This window comes from Trachypithecus francoisi, unplaced genomic scaffold (assembly GCF_009764315.1).
Source record: "Trachypithecus francoisi isolate TF-2019V2 unplaced genomic scaffold, Tfra_2.0 Lachesis_group21, whole genome shotgun sequence".
Taxonomy (NCBI): domain Eukaryota; kingdom Metazoa; phylum Chordata; class Mammalia; order Primates; family Cercopithecidae; genus Trachypithecus; species Trachypithecus francoisi.
The window spans coordinates 17,851,140-17,875,690 of NW_022681467.1; the positions used below are offsets into that span (position 1 = coordinate 17,851,140).

Here is a 24,551-nt window from a genome sequence, read left to right on the forward strand (position 1 = left end):
ACACTATTCAGAAGAACCATAAGTGGATGGTTGTGTCTGTATGAACATGTATAGACATTTTTTCTTGACATTATTCCCTAAACAATACAGTATAACACTATATACATAGAACTTACATTGTATTAGGCATTACAAATAACCTAGAAATGACAAAGTACATGGGAGAATATGCATAGATTACATGCAAATACTATACAATGTTATATAAAGGACCTGAGCATCTGTGGATTGGGGTATCTGAGGGGAGTCCTGGAACCAACCATCCATGGATACCAAGGGATGACAGTATTTCTTTTGGTTTGAGGTTGGCCATCTTTTCCCTTTAAAATATTGACGGTCATAGTTAAATCAGGTAATGGTTTCTGGAAATCAATTACACTTTTACATTAGTTGCTTTAAAGTGTTTGGGATGTGTGTGTTTGATAATTTTCACTATCCTAGTTATACCAAAACAGGGCTTTAAAAAAAAACAGAGATACATTGAGGATAAAAAAATCTAATGAGTATTAGCAAAATTCATAGGAATCATGCCCAATGACAGGCACACAGAAGTAGAAGCAGAAATAAACCCAAAAGGTTTTCCATGCATGGTTGTGTGGACTTTTCATGTATGGCAGGTGGGAATATGAAAGCCAATGTGATAAAAGTCCACCTCATCCTATTCCTGGTGTTAAAATCATTGTTTGCTGGGAAGACTCTGAACCCCACCAACATGTGGCCCCCTACTCTAGCAGATGGGGAAGATTCTCTTCTCAGCCTCTATCCTCTATCCAGAACATTTATCATCATATGTCCACATTTTCTTATCCCCAAGAAAGAAACATATGGACAAAGGAGGGGGAAAGAACGTTGATACGGTAAAGAAAAGGAGGAGGAATAAATGGCATCCATGGGAATCTAAGTTTTAATTTTTGTTTAAATCTCAAACTCAGTTGCCTTATGGGGCCAATAGACAATAAAAATCTATGAAACAGCCTAGGGAGTACCATGTAGCCCTAAGGGACAGCTTCTTCCTAGCTTTAGAAATTCTTTGCATGTTTCTATTATAATCTTAGAATCTCATTTTTCAAGAGACATGGAGTATTTTTGAAATAAAACATTTTCTGATTTTTACATAACAGTGTGATGCATTTTATTGTGCCAACTGTCTCAGCCAAACTATATTTCCCAGAGTTCCCTTTCTGTATGTTTCCAGTTATTGTGGGTTCCATGGAGATTCTTCTGAGAATTGGAGGACTGATGAGGGAGGCAGCAATCATTGTGTAATACGCAGGCATTGTTGCTGATCTGTTGATTTATGTGTCTGGTTGATGGGAAGCAGTGGCTGAGGCTGCAATCATTTCCCCTGCCCGTTGGGTCTTCCTTTAGTTTTCTGACTCCTGGGCCAGGGGTGTGTGTGTGTGTGTGTGTGTGTGTGTGTTCAACTCCGTGACAAAGAGGTTTAGCTTCTGCAGGTTACTCTAGTCACGAAGCCTACTTGCAATTTTCCCTTCCTGCCTGCCTGCCAGGGTCCATCATTAAAAAGGGAGACAACCTTGAGAAGGGGGCAGATAGCCATCCACAAAAATTGCATAAGCCAATTACTGTCACACACACACAATTTTTACTGGCTCTGTTTTTCTAGTTGAATCCTGACTGATACAGATGTTAACCAATTCAAATATTTCAGAAACACAACATAGAGACTTTCTATTTCTGATAATGGCTGATTAGGTTATTTGGACCATCCTTTCCACTGAAAAAAGAAGCTGGATTTGATATATATATATATATATTTCTTTGATATGGAGTCTCGCTCTGTCACCCAGTCTGGAGTGCAGTGGCATGATCTCACCTCACTGCAACCCCCACCTCCCAGGTTCAAGCAATTCTTCTACCTCAGCCTCCAGAGTAGCTGGGATTACAACCACCATGCCTGACTAATTTTTGTATTGTTTTTAATAGAGTCAGGGTTTCACCATGTTGGCCAGGCTGGTCTCAAACTCCTGATCTCAAGTGATCCTGCTGTCTTGGCCTACCAAAGTGCTGGGATTACAGATGTGAGCCACCATAGCTAGCCATTAAAACTATCTTTAAAGACCCACAGAACTACAAGAACTTAATGATCACGGTCAAACTGAAGGGGGCATTGAACCTAGATAGGTGATAATCAAGGAAGCTGCTTTCGCCCTGATAGACTTTTGCTAATGATGGAAATTTTGAGTTCACCCTTTGATAGCCTTGAAGGCTGAGGAGCCTACACTAAAGAGCTGAGGCTTTCCCAGGGTGAGGAATCTCACAGGAAAGCTTTCCTGCAACAAGCTAAGACATACAGATTATAGATTTGAAAATAAACCAAATAGAACATCTGGAAATAAAATACAAAACCTGAAATTAAACACTCAGAGGATGTATAGAATAGCAGCTTAAACAAAAAATTGATGCATTACAAAAAGAGTCAGAAAAAAAATTGCCCACAGAGCAGTACGGAAAGATAAAGGATGGAAAACACTAAAAACAATTCATTGACAGAGGAGATGGAGTAAAAAGGTTCATTTTATTTTATATGCAAATATATACATGTATATATGTGGAATCTTAGAAAGAAAGAAAAAAAAATGACAGAAGCCATATTTGCTTTCATGATAGGTTAGAGTTTTTGCAGAACTGAGGACAGGGATCCATCTAGCCACCTCAAACACATATTTAGATACATTATGGAAAAACTGCCCAAAATATAAGAAAAAAATCCTAAATGCTATTGGTGGGGGTGGGGAGGAATACAAATTATCATCAAAAGAACTGTATTAAGACTAACAGTTAACTTCTCAACAACAGCAATAGATGCTAGAGGGCGGTGGAATTTTATCGTCAGTGTGCTAAAGGAAAATAACCACCAACACAAAATTTTATATCCAGTGAACATATCATTCCAGAATGGAGGAAATGTGGATTCTCATCTATTAATACATTAAACAAACAAAGACATTTTTGCACAAAAATAAAAATAAAAACTCCAAAGAGTTTCCCACCAGTAGACCGCATGAGAGGAACTTCTAGAGGAAGTACAAGATGATGATCCCAAATGGGCAGAGGATACAAGAAAAAACGTTTCACAAAGAATATGTGAATATGTAGACATATCTAAATGAACCATGATGATAACATAGAATAATAATGCCTTATGTGTTTAAAAGTCTATTGGATTAAATTTCAAAAAGAAATTGATGAGGGATCAGTGGAATTAAAATTGTTCCAATGCCCTGGCATTGCCCAGAAGGAGAGTAAACATGTCTAAGTTTTACACTCAAGAAAATAAGGCATAACTATGTTTGTTTCCTAAAAAGGCAATTCTTTACATTGACAAAAATGAAAAAGAACTTTCTTCTATAGAACAAACAAAAACAAACCACTGTGTGGTTAATTGAGACTTGACAACGAGCAGAAACATTGTCTATATAGGCAGTGTTCCCTGCTATAGGCAGCCAGTTCCCACTCTGCAGTTTGGCTTCTGGGAGAAGATCCAATGGGTGCTGGCAAGGAAGAATCCATTTCCCCATCAAGCCACAAAAGATTAGAGGAGACACAAATACATTACTTTAAAAAATGTTTTATTTTAAATCCCTAAGTTTGCCTTTTCTCTCCCAAACACAGGAGATATCAGCCACATGTAAGGTTCTGTCTCAGAGCCCAGCGGTAGGTCTAACAAGACTAACTTCAAGCAGAGTGATGAGTCACTCACCCTGTTACAAAGATGTCAGAGGAGAAATAAGGAAAATCAGTCTATATTCCCTTGTTGGAGGAAAAAAAAAAAGAGCCAGTAGCTACATGATGAAATATTTTTTGGGAATAAATTAAAATGCCCTAAAGCTTCCCAGAATTCTCTATTGATGATGAGCTAAATTAAAACAGAAAACCTGTGTTCTAAGAAGCATCAAAGACAAATTAAGCATCAGAGAAAAAGTAAATTACACATTTATTGACTGTTTTATGAGGTTATGGAGATAGTTCATTAAAAATTCCCCTCAAAAGATGATTCTTCTTATAAAGAGTCAGGAGCTGCAAAGTGATCGATAAACATTGGCATGTTCACAACAGACTCAGGGCAACTTGTAATCAACCGTGTTTTCTTTTTTCTTTTTTTTTTTTTTGAGACTGGGTGGTCCCACTCAGTTGCCCAGGCTGGAATGCAGTGGCACGATCTCGGCTTACTACAACCTCTGCCTCCTGGGTTCAAGTGATTCTCCTGCCTCAGCCTCCCAAGTAGCTGGGACTACAGGTGCCCACCACCATGCCTGGCTAATTTTTGTATTTTGGTAGAGACGGGGTTTCCCCATGTTGGCCAGACTGGTCTTGAACTCTTGACCTCAAGTGATCCGCCCACCTCAGCCTCCCAAAGTGCTGGGATTTCAGGCGTGAGGCACCACGCCCGGCCAACCGTGTTTTCATATGTTACAATGAATATCTTTGAAGTGTCCAGGAAAAAGGTAGAAGGTCATTTTTATAATGGATCAATTCAGGGTTGAGCAGGATCACAAAAGGTATGGATTCTCTCTGCACTGGCAGTTGGGTTCTTGAGTTGTTCCTAACATTGTTTGTACACATAAACACTTTCCTATTGACTTTGGCAAACCCAGGTATGGAAATCCCAAGGAAACCAATTATTTCACCGAGTCAGAAGACTGGCCAGTGTTTACTGCATCCATCTTGAAAATTCTACCACTATGGATTTCAAAAAAAGGCACACCTCAAACAAAACTGAAACCCACATACACTCAGGGACTGAATCAAATATCTCATTGCTAGAAAACATGCAGTTGAATGTTTCTCCAGAAATCAGAACTCTCCTGGAAAGGAGCTAAGTATTCCCTTCTAAGAGTGTCTATTGTTGTTTATAACATAATAAGTTTCCATGGGACTTATGTATAGCAATGTACATCATTTTATGTCAAATCGAGGCCAAAATATTTTACTGTACAAATTGCCTGGAGGGACCACCTATTTCCATTTTCCCCAATACCCTCAAAACTACCTACAAAAGGAATAAACTAATTGAATCTCTTTTTTCATAGCAGAAAAATGAACTTTCCATATGAAAAGAGCTTGGTGCATGTCACACAGTGCAATAATCTAAAATAAACTTTTCACATGTGACTGGCCACATTTGGTAGAGATGGGGTTTCCCCATGTTGGCCAGACTGGTCTCGAACTCTTGACCTCAAGTGATCCGCCCAGAAAGCCTGAAGGTCCTGGGTCACATGCAGAATTGAAACAAACGTTTAGCCTACTTTTGATTGAGGCATATTCTCCTATGACTGCTGTTGCAGGATGGTAAAAATGTCGGGAACTCGAGATGACATGCACATTGTTGAGTAAACCGCTAGCAAAGTCACACTTTGAATGAGGTTTCGCGTGTAATTTGCTCTAAATTGAGCCAGAATAACTACTTCTTTGCCACTGAAAAACTGTTAACTTTGAGCCATTGGCTTTTCAAATTTCTTTTGCTGAAAGATTTACAAAATATCTGTTTGTTACTTTCAAAGGAGTTGTTTGTTTACCAATGGCTTAGAAGATTATACCGATACGATTGGGGTTAATCAAGGTTCAGAATACCTCAAAATAGTAATATCCCAGAGCAAACAGTAATGTAAACAAGAGCTTCCTCCCTGTTAAGAACAAGATTGGGAACATGAAACACATTATTACATTAGTTAGAATAAGTGGATGAAGAGAAAGTAAATTATTATATACAACAACATGGTGAAAGAAATGGAAGAACAGGAAGAAATACGATGTCATGTAGCCTATACAGACTTTGGGTGTCAGCAAAAACTTAGCTATGATCAGTTTCTACTTAAAAAGCTTCATCCCATCTGTAAATTTTCCTCTGTAACCTATGGCAAAGTTTGGCATGCTTTCTTCTTCATAAGAAGGTTACAATTGTCTTTAATATTACCTGCGGCAATGTCAGCTCACGTTTCTCATCCAAAACCCAGTAATGGAACCGTTCATAAAGTTCTAGAGGTCACGAAATCACTCTGTCTTCTTATCTGACTGAATGGAACTGACTCCGTGGACTTGTTTTAGAGATACTCTTGATCAGTTTCATTTCCTTGGGTTGTTCCTTCTTTTGTTTCTGCTTTTGCTAATTTCCCTCATGTCTATGTCAAGATTCAAAGCCTGTTTCAGTACTAGACGTGGAGAGGGATTATTTCAAAGACAGTGTTACTGTAGTTTCGATCCATGCCCCACAGTTATGGGAGCATCAGTGACCGCTACGCTGGCCTGGCCTCTCCTCACCACCCATTTATTAATATCTACTTTGCTGTCCTGTGCTTTGGTCATTCTTCACATGCCTCACACCTGATTTTGTTGTTTCACTCTACGTCTATTACTCCTCCTCTTACCATTGTCATTTCCCTTTATTAACCACCATGCCCCACAATGTTAACAGTCATGATTTATTATTTCATTAATAAAATCACAGCTCTAAGGCACAACATTTTCAAGCCATGCAGAAAAACCCTCAAGAAATGCTTTAGTTTGACATGGAACCAACAATCTTTAAGGGCAACCTTCAAATTCAGACACAAAAATATGGTAATGGAGCAACCTCATGGAAGAAAAGCACAGAGGAATTCATCATAGTACCTATTTACAATAAAAAATGCAGACAATAGAACTATTAAAAAATCACAGAAACACTTCAGATCTCTTTCCAAGGGGCCAAAAAGGAAGAAATTAAAAATTATTAGAAACGTGGCTGTAACATACCCTCTATGTTACATATCTACCCAATTGCTGTTTCCCCTCTATTTCTTTGATGATATAATATCAATTTTGTTCAGGTACCTGATGACCATGGAATTGAGGAGAAACTGAACTCTCTCGAGCCTTGTGAGTGAATCTTAATTACTCTAAGCCAATCATGAAAGTTATACCCTATTACCCATGATTGGTTTAAGAATGGGAATATGAGGCCATTGTAGCCAATGAGGAAACACCAGCTAGGGAGGATGTAGGAAGGTTTTTCTCAATCCTAGAAAGGGTTACAAAATGAAGACATTTGCTGCACGGCCTTTGAGTGGTTTTATGTAAGGTTATGATGTGTGGAGCTAGGGCAGCCGGCTCATGACTGAGTTCACGGCCTGTAGCTAGAAGGCAACAACAGTAGAAATTCTAAAAATACCTGGAGATGAAATTGTTAAGCCACTAAATTAATCATTGTTACAACTGTGGTACCTCTGAATTTCCAGTAATGTGGCTTACTAAATACCATAGCTGTTGAAGCCAGTTTTAATTGGGCTTATTGTAAAATTGCAGCTGAATGCACCCTGACTGCTGATAAAATGGCCAAAAGTTATTAATTCTTTTCATGACCAGTTATATCCAGGGAAGAAGTTGAAGGGTGCTTCCACATTTATTGAGGTTGATTTTAATCATGATGACGTAGAGCAGTAACATGAAAATCTTTATATGGGTTATTGATACTTAGAGTTATATAATTTAAACACATTAATGATTTTACATTCACATTTTATCTGTAAGCAAAATAGTTAACATTGTTGAACCGAAACACACACATGAAAAAAAAAAAAAAAGCAAAATGAAACTCTGAAAAGAATCATATTCCCTAAATTTTTTTTGAAATACAAAAATTAGCTGAGCCATCAAACATAAGCAAATTCTATTATGTCAGTGTACAAAGTAATGACAAATTTAAATCCAGACAGCATAGATTAGAAATGTATGTATCTGAATATATCACCTGGGACTGATTATTATAAAGGTGTTTCTTAAATTTCAGTCAAACTGAACCTTTTGCTCTAAATAATTTGAGCATTTTAAAAAGACCAATCCTGATTGGAAAGTATAGCAATTTCTGAAATTATGTTAAAATTTATTCCACTTTATTAGTGCATAATCAACCTGAGAGGGTGGCTGAGAAGATCTACATTATATGTTTATAGGAGAAACATAAGAATTAGCACCATATCTAAGTAATTATTAATTCTTGCTTGAGAATCTATATTGTCAACCCTAAAAACTTAGAAATTAAAAAAATTAAATAAATGTCTTATATAATAAATATGAAAGCATAAGAGCACAAAGAACCATGACAATGTATTCAGAATGATCCATAAGAAATCTATAAGAAGTAAATTGGTGAATGAAACATACGATTAAATAAAACCATCACGTTTTTTAACTTTGAGGACTCAAGAAATACTTGTGTGGAATGGCAATACTTTTTAGAGTAGATATTTTAAATTGAAAATAGAAGGGCAGGAAAATTGAAAAACACAATTTCCATAAACAGAAAACTGTTCGGTGGCAAATCAAAATGTAAGGAATGTTCTAAAACTGAGATTTCATTTGCTAACCTCAAAGTATTTGATCTACAGATATTCAGGTCATTCAAAGTTAATATTCATAAGACAATTAATTTTAACCAAACAATGAACATAAGATAATTTTAAAGTAGAGCCCCAATCAACTGTTACTATGGGAAACAAAAGATTTGCTTTTCTCTGATTTATAAGACTATTTTGCTATATAAAAACCGAAGTGATTTTGGTGCAGGGCATCCTCTGCTGGACAGAGGGTGGCATTACAACATTACATCAGCTATTTAGAACTCAAGTTTACTTAGTAGTAACCAAACTGAAGGTTTGGATAGTTTCTGATTCTCCAGGAGAAAGGGACTATAAAAATACCTTTGTTTGAGCCATACCCCAGATTAGTTAAAGCCAAATCTCTGGGGCTGGGTTCTGTACATTTGCAGTTTTTAAAAGCTCACCAGCTGATGATAAAAACTTACCGAATATTGCTATATTTTTACCTTCATTGAGAAAGATACATGAGTTTCATATGCAAGAACTGATCTGAAACTGTGTACAAGGTACTTACGTAAACCAGGAAGGTTTTATTCTTACTAAATGGAAATCAAATAAAATAATTGTGCATTTTAATTCAGTTCCGTTTACCTTGGGCTTTTCATCCAGGATCTGCTGACGTATTTCCTTGTGTTTCTCTACGAGTTTTTCTTGCCGTTTACTTTGCGCCTCTTCTAGCTATAAGAAAAGTTACAAGAAACATTATTTTCATCTAAACGTTTAAAAGTGCCCATTTTCAGAAAATACTGAAAGCTTTTCAGATCTATGGCTTGCATTTGATTATTTGATCTCCTGATCAAGAACTACACTTACAAGTATAGCAGACTGCAGTAAGTGTTGAAGCTGGGTGATAGGAACATAGGGTGGGAGGTGGTGATCAATGGACTGTACTGTTCTTACCTTTTTATAAATATGTAAACATTTCTATGACATTAATTGAAAAAAAAAAGGACAGCCCTTCAAGGTTGCCATCACCTCTATCATTGACAACAATGAAAGGTTCTTTTGGGAAAACTCTCATTTACAACATGTTTCTGGGCTCTTGACTTTGGAAATGACTCGACTGTCTATTTTTAGATGAATCCTTTTACATAGCTGTTCGCAATTCAACTTGCAGAAATGTTGATTAAGGAGTGCCCACCCTGTGCAACAGCTCTGCTAGGTGCTAGTGATAAAAAGATAGGACAAGGCATGACATTTCCTTCCAGAAGCTCACAGTGAGCTCACCAAATGTTCACACATGGTTTGCAAAGGAAAGAGTGTGATGAGCCCACATACCCTCTTGATGTACTGCACCACTTCCTGGATATATGACCGGATCATCTCTGTCTTCTCCCTTAAAGCAAATGATGAATACATCATTATACCAACTCATCCAAAATTGACAAACAGGAATCTCAGACTTCTAAATGACAGGTTACAGAACTCTCAACATTATTTTCTTTTTTCTTATTTATTTATTTATTTGAGACAAGGTTTCGCTCTGTTGCCCAGGGTAGAGTGCAGTGGCACCATCATGGCTCACGGAAGCCTTGACCTACAGGGCTGAAGCTATCCTCCGGCCTCAGCCTTCTGAGTAGCTGGGAATACAGGTGTGCACCACCACACACAGCTAATTTTAAAACTTTTTTGTAGAGACAGTCTCTCCATGTTGCCCAAGCCCCTCTTGAACTCCTGGCCTCAAGCAATCCTCCCACCTAGGCCTTTCAAAGTGCTGAGATGACAAATGTGAGCCATAGCAACATTCTTATTACTGCTACAAGAAAGGTATAATTTGCCAGCCTCCGGACAAAAGTCAGGTTCCTCCCAAGGCACAGGCTCTGTTTTCACTAAATGCCAGGAAGGTTATGCGTAGGAAGTGAGGATTTAGCCTTTCCCTGAGGGAAGCTCTTTGCTTTCTCTTTAAAAGGTCCTGGGTGTGCCTCACTCCTTTATGCAACTACTCTTTGTTTGAGCCTTCCCTGTTAAAAACCTTACCAAAAGAATCTTTTGAAAGGCTGACTAGAGGAGAAACTTCATGGAGGAGCCTTTGACTGGTTAAGAACCTGTGACTCCGATGTACAGAATAAAATAATTCCCAGGTGAACTGTTGGGGAGAGGGGACACTTTTGACTTACTCTTCCATCTGACTTTTGTCTTTAGATTTAGCTTCTGTTATCTTCTCCTGCCTCTTTTTATCCATTTTCTTCTTTAATTCTTTCTTTTCTCTGAAGTCACAATGGAAGTAAAAGAGAAAAAAGAGGCCAATCAGATGGGAATTTGTGTTGAATCAATGTAGATGCACATGTCAATTGTAATGGGAATGAAGGCTTACTTCTCACAGATTTCTTTGAGCTTCTTTAACTGATTGTTCTGACACTCTTCTGCAACATCCGTCAACTTTTGAATAAGCTGGAAAAAGAAAATGTCAGTTTGCTATTTCAAATGATCGCAAACAGAGCTTCCTTCCCACCTCCCTCAAACAACAGAATCTATAGTTAGAAAATCTGTGATGGATGTTTCACAATAGTTAAAGTTGCCAGACATCTAACATTGGCAATGAGGACAATTCAGAACCATCATATTATCTAGGCTTATGGGTTTTAATATAAAATTCTTCTTATTATCTCTTTTTAATTAAACAGAATTCATTAGATTGTTGTGGCAGTTACATAGCCCAGCTCAGTGCGAAGAGGTCCCACAGTGCAGGACCTGGGTCCAATCTCTACCCTCTGACTTACTAAAAGTGAAATTTGGGGTAAGACCCTGTATTTGCAGAATGTACATTTTCTCAGTTATAAATGGGATTATCACTGCCTTTATGTTTTGGAGGTACTATGAAGCTCAAAATAAAAATAAGTATGACACAAATGTAAGTTATAATCAACAGCGAGTTATAATTCTTGGCTCACAACTATCATTCATTGTTGAATTGCTTTGAGGATGACACGAGTTTTCCATCTTAGAAGCTGACATTTATGTTCTTGCGTGGGCAATTTCCAGTAGATATAAAGAACATCAGAAATCCTCTTTGTGCTGTCATTGAACTGTCACTACATCACCGTGAACACAAGTATTTATTGTAGTACATCTATTATCAAATTAAGCCCCAAGAGGGTATCAATTGTGTTTTTGTATCCTTGTTACTCTGCACAATTCACAATTCCTAATATTCACTTGATGCCCAGTAGGTGTTTGTCAATTACATAAAGGTAATTCTGCCTGTCAATCTTTTCCTTTTTTCCATGTGAGGAGTCTGGAGAACCTTCTGCAAGGTTTTCAGGTGGCTCTAGCAACTGGACTCAACCCTTCTTACTGGAGCACCAAATAGATGATGTGGACATCCTCTGAAAGGCCCCACTGCTTTTCCCATAGATGGAGATTCTCTTTCCCAAAAACATACAAGGCAAGCCAAGTTGACTAGTCTTATATAAGTGGTAGCTGTAATAGTGACAAGACAAATCACAATACCACAAACTTTTGAGACAGCCAAGTATAAGGGTCCCTGGAAAAACTTCAGTGGCCCTGCTCGCTGGGAGGAATGCACTCTGGGATGCAGCCACAGAAGTCCACTCCAATTGCAGCCTGGCCACTCCTCTTCCTGGGTGGAACTTGGAATTCAATCTGCAAGGTGGGAAGCACACCAGCAGGGATTCCGGCCTTGCGGAGAGAACCTGTTTCCCTCTTTTCCTTTGAACACAATAAAACCCCGTCCTCCTTACTCTTCAAATTGTCTTCAAGCCTAACTTTTTGTGGCCATGTGACAAGGACCCCGTCTTTAGCTGAACTAAGGAGAGGGTCCTACAGCGCTTTCATTGATCATTTCTATATGTCAGGCACAGTTTTAAAAGATTCACAGGTGGCTGGGCGCGGTGGCTCACACTTTAATCCCAGCACTTTGGGAGGCCGTGGCAGGCGGATCACTTGAGGTCAGGAGTTCCAGACTAACCTGACCACCATGGTAAAACCCTGTCTTCACAAAAACTACACAAAAATTAGCCAGTCATGGTGGCAGGCGCCTGCAATCCCAGCTACTTGGGAGGCTGAGGCAGGAGAATCACTTGAACCCGGAAAGTGGAGTTTGCAGTGAGCCGAGATTGCGGCATTGCACTCCAGCAACTCTGGATACACTCTGGGCAACAAGAGCAAAACTCTGTCTCAAAAAAAAAAAAAAAAAAAAAAAGATTCACATGTATTTACTTAATCCTGAGAGTTGCCCTGTGTGGTTGGTGTTATTATTTTTGTTTTACATATGAACATGCTGACACACCTGGCTCAAGTTCTGGGCTCAGGACCCCAGAGCTGGTAAGTGGCTGAGCTGGTTAAAAACCCAGACAAATAAGGTTCCATGGCTTACAAGAGAATTATAATACGGTATTCACATTCATTTAAAATTATCATGAAATTTGATGCATTCATCTGTGAAGTGGATTAAATCTGAACAAATATTAACTAGGACTTGGGCCAGTAGAAAGCCTATTTGATCCTTCAAAAGGGATTGCCTAATCATGATTATCACAGTTAAAGAAATCATGAGGCATTACTTTATAGTCATGCCATTTATCAAGCTGTAAAATTCCAGCATGCAAAGACTCTGGCCATTTCCTTGGGGTCTCCTGCAATGCCTCTATTTAGCTGAAGTGTCCTCTGACTAGCACCTTCCCTTCCCTAGAGGGCCTTTCTCCTCTTCCAATCACTTGAAGGAGTTACAGAGAGTTACCCAGGGATCACCTTCCTTGGCTGCAACATCAGAATCACTTGGGGGAACTTCTTAAAAATACAGATTCCAGGACCTATGGACTCCAAATGTCTAGGGATAGGGCCTGGGAATCAATATTCTCAAAATCTCCTGAGGTGATTTGGATGCTTGTGCCAGACTTGAAGAGGGAGGTGTCTTGGTGGACCCTCCCTCATTCGACAAGCCACTGCTAAGTCTCCCAGCAACTCCTTTGAATTATATTTCTGTTTCCATGTTCTCATCTCTATCATTCACCTGATTTCAGAATATTTTCTTGATTATGCCAGCATCTGCTCACAGGTACTGTTTTCCTTCCACCTACTGCCCTCATCCTTACCAGCATGGGCATCCGGTCAATGATGAGACTAAGCTTGAGAACTCACAGACCTTCTACCCACTCAGTTCTGACTTTTATGTTGGTTTGGTTTGGTGTCAGGCTCCACACCATTGTCAGTGCTACACTCCCTCCAGGCTCCCCAGAAGTTCCCTCTCTGTTGCGTCCTCTTGCCTCCCTCTTGGCTCCCATCACACCCCCTGCATTTGCCCTTTACCGCTTCCAGAACTGGTTCCCACCTCCTGTGGTCCCAGAACACACACTTATCTAAACTATTCGATTTAGCCACGATGCAATGAATATTTATTAAGCACCTAGTAAATAGCAGGCACTGTTTTAGACACTCTGAGCTGATGACCTGGCTTTCTCGATCTTGCTACTCAAAGTGTGATCCACTTATCAGTGGCAAGAGCACCACCAAGGAGCACATTAGAAATGTAAGTTCTCAGGCCCTACTCCAGATCAACTAAGTCAGAATCTACATGTTCAACAAAATTCCTAGGAGATTTGAGTGCACATTAGAATTTGAGAAGTATTGTCTAGGTGGTTGTGGAAGATGGAGACTATCTGGAAGAAACTATTTCAATTTCTCTCTGCCCCTTCCCTTTCTAAGCCAGCCTTAGGTGATTCTCCCCTTTGATTGCCCAGATAACTCTGGGTGTTGGCTCCCTAACTGGCTTTTCCTATAGGGCGTCATTTACTGACATGCCTTTTATATATAGATATCTTATTATTGTTCCCACAAAGGGATGTCACCATTTCAACCTTCCATTCTTAATAAATGTTTAGAATCCCAGGCTCTATACAAAATAGGCACTGAAAAATATGGTTGTGAATGAAATCTTTTAAGTTTCAAAACTACACTGGACCCAACCTCAGCGATAGTTATGAAAGCTCATATTCAAGTCACAAGCTGCCTTATTGGAAATACTTTTTAAATGATATAGGTTTGGTGTTTAACAAGCTAAATTTCATTGCTTTAGGAAAAAGCATCTTAATGTGAAATCCAGCTGTATTTTTTAAAATGAGGCTTTTGCATGCAATCAAATGAAAATGGTGCTTCCTTAGAATCCCAAAGAGTGTATGTTTTAAAAGGATATCTCTGTGTGTAATATGTAAAATATGTAAAGGTCCTACTGTGCTGAGTTTGCCTTCATCTCCCCCATAGTGCCTTACTACACAGCCCCACCTCTGCTCATCTCAGCATTTTTTTTTTTTTTTTTTTTTGAGACAGAGTATCGCTCTGTTGCCCAGGCTACAGTACAGTGGTGCAATCTTGGCTCACTGCAACCTCCACTTCCTGGGTTCAAGCGATTGTCATGCTTTAGACTTCTGAATAGCTCGGATTACAGGCATGTGCCACCATACCCAGCTAATTTTTGTAATTTTAGTAGAGATGGGGTTTCACCATATTGCCCAGGCTGGTCTTGAACTCCTGACCTCACGTGATCTGCCCTTCTCAGTCTCCCAAAGTGCTGGGATTACAGGTGTGAGCCACCAAGCCCAATCTCAGCTATTTTTTAGAAGACTCTCACTGAAATTCTGCCCATACGGCATTTACTATTTTTATTTAAATTTTTTCTACTGAAGCTCCAGGACACAGAATAATTAATATTATGATTTTGTTAATATTAAATAGTATGCCACTACTGTCCAGCTCACATTAAATTGGCAATGGGGTTTTATACGTGCATCAATGATTTATCTCTCTTGTATGCTGCAAAAAGAGGATTTGGGGTACACCTATAGTTTTCTCTACCCAATACTAACTACTTCTCCAGGAAGAACGTCCTCTGCTTTCTGAGAATGGCCTCTCCCACATGTTTCCTTTGGGAACTGCTGTATTTTTTACCCCCCATCTCTTGGCCAAGGTAATTGGTCCAGGGGAGACATTAATCCAAGCTGGGTCAGTCATACTCCGACTTTTGGTTGCAGGCTTGGTCATCATAGGACCCAAACAAGGTTTTCCCCAAGATTTTTCCTACATGTCAATGGAGAAATAAAACTCTGAAGGGATCAGTGCCTGTATTTTCTATCAAGGGGAAGCCTATCTGCCACTGGAAAAGAATAACACTAATACGCAGAGGAAAGCAGGGGCAGAGTTTGGACAGCCCCCTTTCTTATGTGATATACCCTGTGTACTTTTCTAGTATATACCCTTCTGGCCTAAGTTAGTCCAGCATGGAATTCTGTAGCTTGCAATCACAAGAGTAAGGACAAAATAAAAACAAACAAAAACAGAAATAAAACAACTCTGCTTAATTTCTAAACAAGATAAACTTCTGTGTTTTGTGCTCAGAGTTCTTACTGCATAAGATGTGAAAATAGTACCCAGAAGAGTGATTTTTCATATAATAATTGAAGTGCTTTTTGACTAACCTAAAAGCAAGGTATACCAACTTATGGTGTATTTATCAGCAGGCTGGCTCTGCTCAAGGAGCCATTCAATCATTTATTAGTCACAAAACTCTGAAAGTAAACTGACTATTAAAGGTAGAGAAGAAGCGAAAATTCACTTGGACTTTCCAGGAAATAAATTAAGAGGGTATGTGGTAAACTGAATGTTTAAATGTAGTAAACAACATTTAATTTTCACTTTTGGTATGATTTTTTTTTTCTGTCCCAAAGGAACAGACACATCTCAATTACTTTGCTGGTGTGTTTGCCATTCATGATAACTCTCCCAGCTCAATGTTCCAAGCCTTTTAAGGAGTTAAAAGAAAGGCCCTGGGGAATAAAACTTCACGCTTGTTCTCATCTCTGCTAAATTTCACTTGCTTTAGTTATTGGAGGGCAAGAAAATGGTTTCCATGGAGGAGAATAATTCCTTGACTCTAACTCAAAAGGGATAAAAAATATGTGGACAGAAATTGGTATGTTTGGAGTCTCTTCTAGGAAGGATACTCTCGGAACATAGGCAAAAAGCCAAGTCTAGAATATTCATACTTCAGGCTCAACACATCTTCCTTTCCCTTCCACTAATGTCTAAAGAAGATGTCTGTTTCTTTTCTGTTAGTCAAAGCATTTACTCTGGATTTTCACTATACGTTATTTTCTTCTTCTATTTTTTTCTTAATTTACAAAACATCTGAAGTAAGCATATCACTGACAATTTGAAAACAAGGTAGAGGCAGGAGGATCACTTGAAGCCAGGAGTTTGAGACCAACCTGGGCAACATTGTGAGACCTGTCTCTTTAAAAATACAGAAAATTAGCTGGGCATGGTGGTGCGTGCCTGTAGTCCCAGCTACTTGCGAGGCTGAGGTAGGAGAACCACTAAAGCCCAGGAGATGGAGGCTGCAGTGCACTGTGTTTATACCACTGCCCTCCAGCCTGGGCAGCAAAGCTAGACTTTGTGTCTAAAAAAACAAAAACAAAAGCAAAAACAAGGAAGATGCTTATATGGGAGTGTGACCTGACCATTCGGTCAAAGAGTATTTACCTACTATGTGCCAGTACTACGCTAGTATTGATGGTCCAACCTTTCTCTGTGAGCAGACAGAGAGGGCCTTGTCCACCCAGAGCTATAATCTCTACTAGCTCCCTTCTCTTTTCAGAAGGAGAAAGTCTTGGACAAAAAGGGCAAGTATCTTGATCATTCTATGAGATATTCTTTCACACCTATAAAATTATTATTTTTAAAATTTCCATAGCTAAATAGAACTTATATTAAAATAGCTGCTTATTTGAGTCTCAATGTTATAATAATCTTTGAAATGGACTAATATACCACCTTGAGTAGGGAACTAGATAAATAAATTAAGCTACGTTCATACAATAAAGTAATACAAAGCCATGAAAAAGCTTTAAAAAGCATGACATGAAAAATCACCATGACATAATGCTAAGTAAAAGAAGCAAATTGAAAACTATATGGATTTGGATCGTGTATGTGTGTGTGTGTGTGTGTGTGTGTGTGTGTGTGTGTGTGTGAATCCCATTATGGTACTAATCAGGAAAATTGACAAAAATGTTGACAGTTATTTTATTTCACATTTCACTACTAAAATATTTTGCTTATTTGTCATTTCTTATTTAGTAGAAAATGTAACATTTCTTGGAAAAGCTAAATTATTTTTCCAAAAAAAAAAATGACCCTATGTAAAGTCTGAATACTGGAGGAAGACAGATTGCACTACCACAACTGGCCTAGGGATACTTCCTGACACTGCAATTACTCCTGGCACATATACTTCATCTAGGCAACCACAGAAAGGAGAACATTCAAGTGTGGCTCCCAGATAGCTGGGAGAGCACATGGTGCTGGTAGAAATCATTCAAAGAGAGACAATGAGTTCCCTCAAGCTGTGGCAGGATATAAAAAACTGTAATACACATTTATATTTGAAGTGTATATAGATTTCCTAGTCAATTCAAGTATTGTACAGCAAAAGGCTTTCATTAAAAACAATAGTTTAGGTGCATTATCTTGTTGTTCCTTCTTACAGTTTCATAAGGTAAGAGATATTTTTATCTCCATTGAACAGGTGAGAAAATTGACATTCAGGTGGTCATGCAGTGACTTGGTGGAGGAGCAGTGGCCTGAAATGAGGACATATGACCCTAGACCCCTCACTCAACACCATTCGCATCCTGATGGGCCTGTCCATTCATAGCTGATGAGTATCTGCCCAGAGCTTGCTGTCTGAAACACAACTTTTTAACCTTCTGGGGCTGAACTCAGTTTGATGGTACTAATGTTGGTTTGGGGTCCTGGAATGACTGCTGGTGGGACAGACATGAGGGTGTGTAAGAAGAACATGAGCCATTAAGGTTGATGTAAAAAAGAGGTGAATGGATGTGATTAGAACATATGGGAGACATGGGAAAGGGGAGAAAAGACAGGGGGAGGCAAAGCAAAGCAAAGCAAGGCTCTGCAGAGGATAACGCATATGGTGACTGTGAAAGAAATGAGGAAATCTCTTTGTGAAGCCACTAAAAAGGAGGAAGAAGAAAGAAGACAAAATGGTGGGTCAAGCACATCTGTGGCTGAGAAGCAAAAACTCCTTAACTTTACCACAAAATCCCTGCTCACTGGGCTGTGGGTGTTTAGTAGAATGTGATGCTAGAGCTGAATACCCAGAGTGATTGGAGACCCTCCAGTGAATCCCTAAGAATTTCCCCTCACCAAAGTCACTTTTAAAATTAAAACCTAATCCTAACGGTATAGACAAAACACAGGTTTAACCAGTGACAGCTCATGAAAAACAGATAAATGAATTAGAACAGATTCCCCAACCCTGTAGTTCTTCTCTGGAGCAAGAGTCCTTACCTGGGGTTTACAGACCCCCAAGCTGTTCATTGAGAGATATCATGGAGCACAAGCACTTGAATGGGGTGGAGGAAATTCCATCTTTATTTTCACTTCCGACTAAAGCAAAAAGTACCTTCTACCGTCGATGTAGGGAGGGAACCACATGCGTGATTTCCACAGGAACTATGACTTTGTCACCAACAGATAATACAATCAACTTGATGACCAAGCTGTGAAGAGCTCACTGTATTCCCCATTTCAAATAAAAGAAATAGTAGGCTTACTCTAAAATGCATTTGGAGCAAAGATACACACTCCAAAACTGTGCTTCTTCAACTTGACCACATAACAAGTCCCTGGGAATCCTATTACAATGTAAATCATGACTTAGCAGGTCTGAAGTGGGGCCTGAGACTCTGCATGTCTAACACACTCCTAGGTGACTCACGGCCCACACTTCACACTTTGAGTAGTCAAACTATAGAGTTATTTCAATGTAGAACTCTAGGGACACAGATCTTTTTTTTTTTTTTTTGACACAAGTAGAGTCTACAGAGCTTGGTGTGCGTTTTACATCTCCTATGATGATATGAACAATTACATCAAAAATATTCTCTAGGTACTTATCAATTGATAGAGTTAGGCAAATAGTTACCACATCTGTGCTTTCATATCCATTTTTTTCCTGCTTTTATTATTTCATTTCTTAGAAGTGTTTATTGTACACATCCTCTGAGTGTGTGTGGCGACTGTGTTTTATTCCTTTTCATCTCCAGTGTCTATCAGAATGCTTTGCAAATACTAAGTTTTCAATAAACATTTGACAGGGAGTTTATGGATGCCATGCTTTCTTTCTTAATTCTTGAACTGTGGATGTGGCATTCGAAATGCATAATCCTTAACCAAAGCACGTTGGTATTTAATCCCCAAAGCAATTTTGGGAGATGAAATACTGTCGGCTTAATTTTCCTCATCACCCAAATACTCCTTTTAACCTGGGGCTTACTTCTTTTTTAATTACACGTCGGTTTGTCTAATTTAGCCTGGGAGGCCTGTTCATTATTTAGAACCACCAGCAAAGATAGAACTAACACTTCTGGGTGCCTTTCAGTCAAAAGATTTCCTGACAGAACAATCTCTGGTTATTACAAATGGAGCCAGTAGGAAGCTTTGGCACACACGTCGCAGCTAAAGGTAGGTAGTAAAAATTGTAAATGCTCCCAAATGGCCATAAAATAAACACTGTGTGGTACTAATTCCAAGATATTCAGGCTTTAGTCTTCCTAACAAGGCAGGTATAGGTGTGTGTAGCAGGTACTGGGACTTTACCTAAAACCCAAATCCACAATCACAGTGGTGCAGGGGTGAGCACTTTGAGTGGGTGGCTTACATTTGGCCTGAAAGAGCCAGGTTGGCTTGGGCATGTATTTATGTCTCTCTGAACAGTCTTCAAAACTTTTACAACGTGTACTCACATTCCTTCTTAGGGAGAAGGGAGTGGAAGGGCATATGGTGGAGTTGCCACCTCTGGTAGGATTTCTACCACCTCCCTAGCTCCTCAAGTACAATTTTCCCACCTACAAGCTCAGCTGGTTTTCCTCAATTCCCAACCAACCTTCTCTTCCAGTAGAAAAGCTCCTGAGCTGCTTTCTACACCCTCATCAGTGGGATTCCATATGGTGCCTCATGCTCAGGCATTGTTTCTGGGATGTTTAGGTTTTGCAGACTTTCCTGTGACTTTAGCACCCTATTTCTGCAGCTCAAATCTCCCCAAGAGGGCTTCTTGGGATGCTTTGGCTTCTGTTTTCATCTGTACTCTGAATTCCTCTTTCAGGAATCTCCTGTGAGTATCAGGCTTCCCTCTCACTCTGCTACCTCTCTTCTGAATTGTCATGTGTCTTTCCGTGGGGAATGGTCTTGCCCAGGGGTTGGGGCCCTGGGGAAACTCCAGATGATTATAGTTGGTGATATGGTTTAGCTGTGTCCTCACCCAAATCTCATCTTGAATTCCCACTTGTTGTGGGTGGGACCTTGTGGGAGGTAATTGAATCATGGGGGCAAGTCTTTCCCATGCTGTTCTCATGATGGTGAGTCTCATGAGACCTGATGGTTTTAAAAAGAAATTTCCCTGCATAAGCTCTCTTTATTTGTCTGCTCCCATCCATGTAAGACGTGACTTGTCTTCTGCCATGATTGTGAGGCTTCTCCGGCCACGTTGAAGTCTAAGTCCAATTAAACCTCCTTCTTTTGTAAATTGCCCAGTCTCAGGTATGTATTTATCAGAAGCATGAAAATGGACTAATACTGGGGTGTCCAGACTTCTTTCTTTCTTTCTTTATTATTATTATTATTTTTGAGATGGAGTCTTGCTCTGTCACCCAGGCTGGAGTGTAATGGCATGATCTCGGCTCACTGCAACCTCTGCCTCCTGGGTTCAAGCGATTCTCATACCTCAGCCTTCGGAATAGCTGGGATTACAGGCACCCACCACTATGCCCGGCTAATTTTTGTATTTTTAGTAGAGACAGGGTTTCACTATGTTTCCCAGGCTGGTCTTGAACTCTTGAACTCAGGTGATCCACCTGCCTCGGCACCCCAAAGTGCTGGGATTACAGCTGCGAGCCACGGCGCCCAGCTGGGATGTCCAGACTTCCAAGCAACACACCCCGTTAGTAAACTTGAATCATCTGCTGGAGACCCTAGGACCCCTTAACCCCTTGGACTGCTGTTGGCCTGAACTTTGGGATGGCTCTTTCCTAGGAGGCCACTTCCCATAATGTACTGGGAAGCACAGCCCCAGAGTGGTTCTTGTGGAAGTTTCTTCAGATCACATCAGTCCTCTGCTCAAAAGCTTCCAACAGCTCCCACCTCACGCCTAGTGAAAACACAGAGGCCTAAAGACCCAAAAAGATCTGTCTCCCACCCCAAAAGTGCCATCTCTCTGACCTGATGCCCTATAATCCTCTTCAAGCAGAGCCACCCTGCTGTTCCCCCAACACTCAGGCCCATTTCCAGCCCAGAGTCTTTGCACATCAATCCTTCTGCCTGGAGGAATCCTCCTCCCTGTGTCGGGTGTTGTGAGTTCTTCACCTCTTAAGTCAGATGTTGCCTTCTGCGTAAACCTTTCTATGTCTACTCTATTTAAAATTGCCAAGCATACTCATCATCCTTCCCCAAACCGCCCCTCCCTATTCCCCCATTTCTGATATTGTTTTTCTCCTAAGCCCTTATTACTACCTAACATACTACATATTTTACCAACTTATTTTGTTTATGGTCTGACTCTTCCTTCTACAATATAAGCTCCATAAAGCTTAGGATTGTTATTTTTATTTACTACTGTTTAAAACTATTAAACAAGCAGGTGTTTAATAAGCATTTGTTCAAGGAATGAATGAATGGATGAATGCCTAATTTATTAGGATTTCTTTTTAAGGCGATGAAAATGCTCTAAAATTGATTCTGGTGGTGGTGTACGTATCTATGAATATACAAAAGCCATTGAACTTTAAAACGAGTGAATTGTATGACATAGGAAATAAAGCTGATTAAAGAGAGACAGGCATGGCATTCCAGGTATCACAATGAAGAAGTTTGCTGTGTGTTCTCTGTGTGAGCAGGATACCAGAGAAACTCCTTCATCTTGATGATATTGGCTTGAAACCTGAATTAGCAGAGGCATCTACACAATGGTTATAAACCAGGGGCTCTAGAACTTGAGGACCAAGGTTCAAATCCCAATGGCACCACCTTCTAGTTGTGGAACCTTGGAAATGTCACTAAAGTTTGCTATATACATTTTTTTATCTGCAAAATGGGGCTGACAATAGTGCCAAACTCTAACAGTTATTGTGAGAATTAAGTAGGACGTTTCCTGTAAATGACTCAGCATAGAAGACAGCCCCATGGTGAGTGTTTAATACATGGCCACTATTTTAATTTTTATTATGTTCTGGAGTACTGGGGATGAGTTGCTGGAGAAAGTCAGATGGCAGTAGTTGTAGCCAGGTCTCAAAGCCATTACTGCCTGTTAAAATTTAATTTGACTTTCTCAGGTCTGTCAAGACAATCCCTCCTTATGCCCGATCCAACCCCTGCCCAGACATTCTTTCACTGCTTTGATCTTACTTCAGTAGTTCACAAATAAGGCAACCCCTCGAAATCATGTGGGGCTTGTTAAAAAGCAAATCCTGAGTCTCACATGTAGGTATTAGGCAGTAGTTCTTAAAGTCTGGTCCTGGGACCAGAAATATGAAAACACCAGCCCTAAAAGAGATCAGTTGAAAATTTAAGGTAGGCCCTAAAAATCGCTTCTAACAAGCTCTCCAGGTGATTCTGATGCATGCTCAAGTTGAGAATAACTGGCCTAGTTAGAATTTGATTTTCAATAAGCAATTCATGCAATTTTGATCTACTCATTGCATACAGTCACTGGGGAACCAGCACTAGAACAACAGAATTACATTGAATCACCTATCATACAGTGATGCCTAAATCATCTATAGGCTTCCAACCTTACAAGCTGAAGCAACTCAGAATTCTCTTATATGCACAGACCCTCAGCAAAGAAACGGACAGTTTATACACATATCTCTTAAAACCCATTTCTTCTGGATACACTACCTTAATTTCTATCAAGCTTATTTATTTCTTTGGTTTTGGCATACGCTTGTTTTCAAGGATATTTTATTTAATCTATCTGTCACCAAATATTTATCGTGTCCCTACAAGGACACAAGGAATCAACAAAAATGTAGAGAATGTCTCAATTCATGAGAAAACATTTTGGAAGATAAAACTGATTATTAATGGTGAGAATGGCATTTCCTTTCACAGGGAGCCTTAGGAATTGGGTAGCTAACGTTCTGTGTTGGCCATTTAGGTACTGCCTTTTCTAAATATAGGAGAGTGGACTGTATAATTTTTAAAAAATTCTTGCAAAGCCCAGTGCTACCAAAAAAAAAAGGGGGGGGGAAATTTGTTTGCAACATGTTCTTAATTTCTTAAACAAAGGTAAGTGTTTTCTATTTCCTTGTGAGATTTCAAAGATTCCCAAAAGCAATTACAAACTCAACGTAAGTTAGTAAAAATAAAAATGGTAAAATATAGCCTTATTGGCAGAAGACAGAGAAGCTTGGTAAAGATGCTAAGACAGTCAGCCTTATAAAAATAGTAGTGTGATGGACACCGTGTCAACTAAACAATCTCTCAAGTTGGTGCCAGTCACACCCACCCTTGTTTCCTTTTAGTTATTCAAAAGCATCCACAGTTTTCTATAAGAAAGAGAGTTCCAGTTGCACAAACATAAATCATGTTTCCCAGGCTTACCAGTTTAATATGTTCTCGCTTCTGGTATTTTTCACTATAATACTGTTCTTGTCGAAGATTAAGCAGCTGCTGCTGTTGTTTGTCCTTCAAGTCTATTAATTTTTGGGTCATTTCAGCATCCAGGGCAGCGAGGTCTTGCTCAATCGTTGATGAACCATGATCAGGGCTGCTGGGTTCCGATCTGCAAAGACACAGAGCTTGACTCACAAAACAGGAAGCCCATAACAAGGTGGAGGGAAGGTTATTCACCAGAGTTCCTCCTAGAGAAAGTTCTCTGTTTGGAAATATGTATTTTCATAAGCCACTTGGGGTAGAGGGTGAGACCCCAAGGACAAGCTTAGCAACAGTGTCTCCAATCCCAGAGACTGAATGGAATTCACGGTGCTATAGAAAGAGGCAGGGGCAGAAAGAAAAGCAAAGAGGCTGGGGCCCCGGGCATGGCAGTGGTGAGAATAATAATCTCCCTTTGGGAAAAACAGTGTCTAATAAAAAATTTTCAGGTTTTAATCTTTTTTATTATTTTAAAATGTGACAAGTGTAATG

The 24,551-nt window shown here is 39.6% G+C and overlaps 1 protein-coding gene across 2 annotated transcripts in view; it reads right to left on the reverse strand.

Moving 5' to 3' along the window:
* Positions 1-24,551, reverse strand: part of PLCB1 (phospholipase C beta 1) — a 763,475-nt gene that overhangs the window by 96,049 nt on the left and 642,875 nt on the right. For both annotated transcript variants that reach the window (XM_033185644.1, XM_033185645.1), the window contains exons 27-31: positions 24,009-24,189; positions 10,690-10,766; positions 10,493-10,582; positions 9,654-9,711; positions 8,967-9,053 (exon numbers count right to left, since the gene is read on the reverse strand). In XM_033185644.1, coding sequence (XP_033041535.1) covers positions 8,967-9,053; positions 9,654-9,711; positions 10,493-10,582; positions 10,690-10,766; positions 24,009-24,189 — 493 coding nt within the window. The remainder of the gene's footprint in view (positions 1-8,966; positions 9,054-9,653; positions 9,712-10,492; positions 10,583-10,689; positions 10,767-24,008; positions 24,190-24,551) is intronic.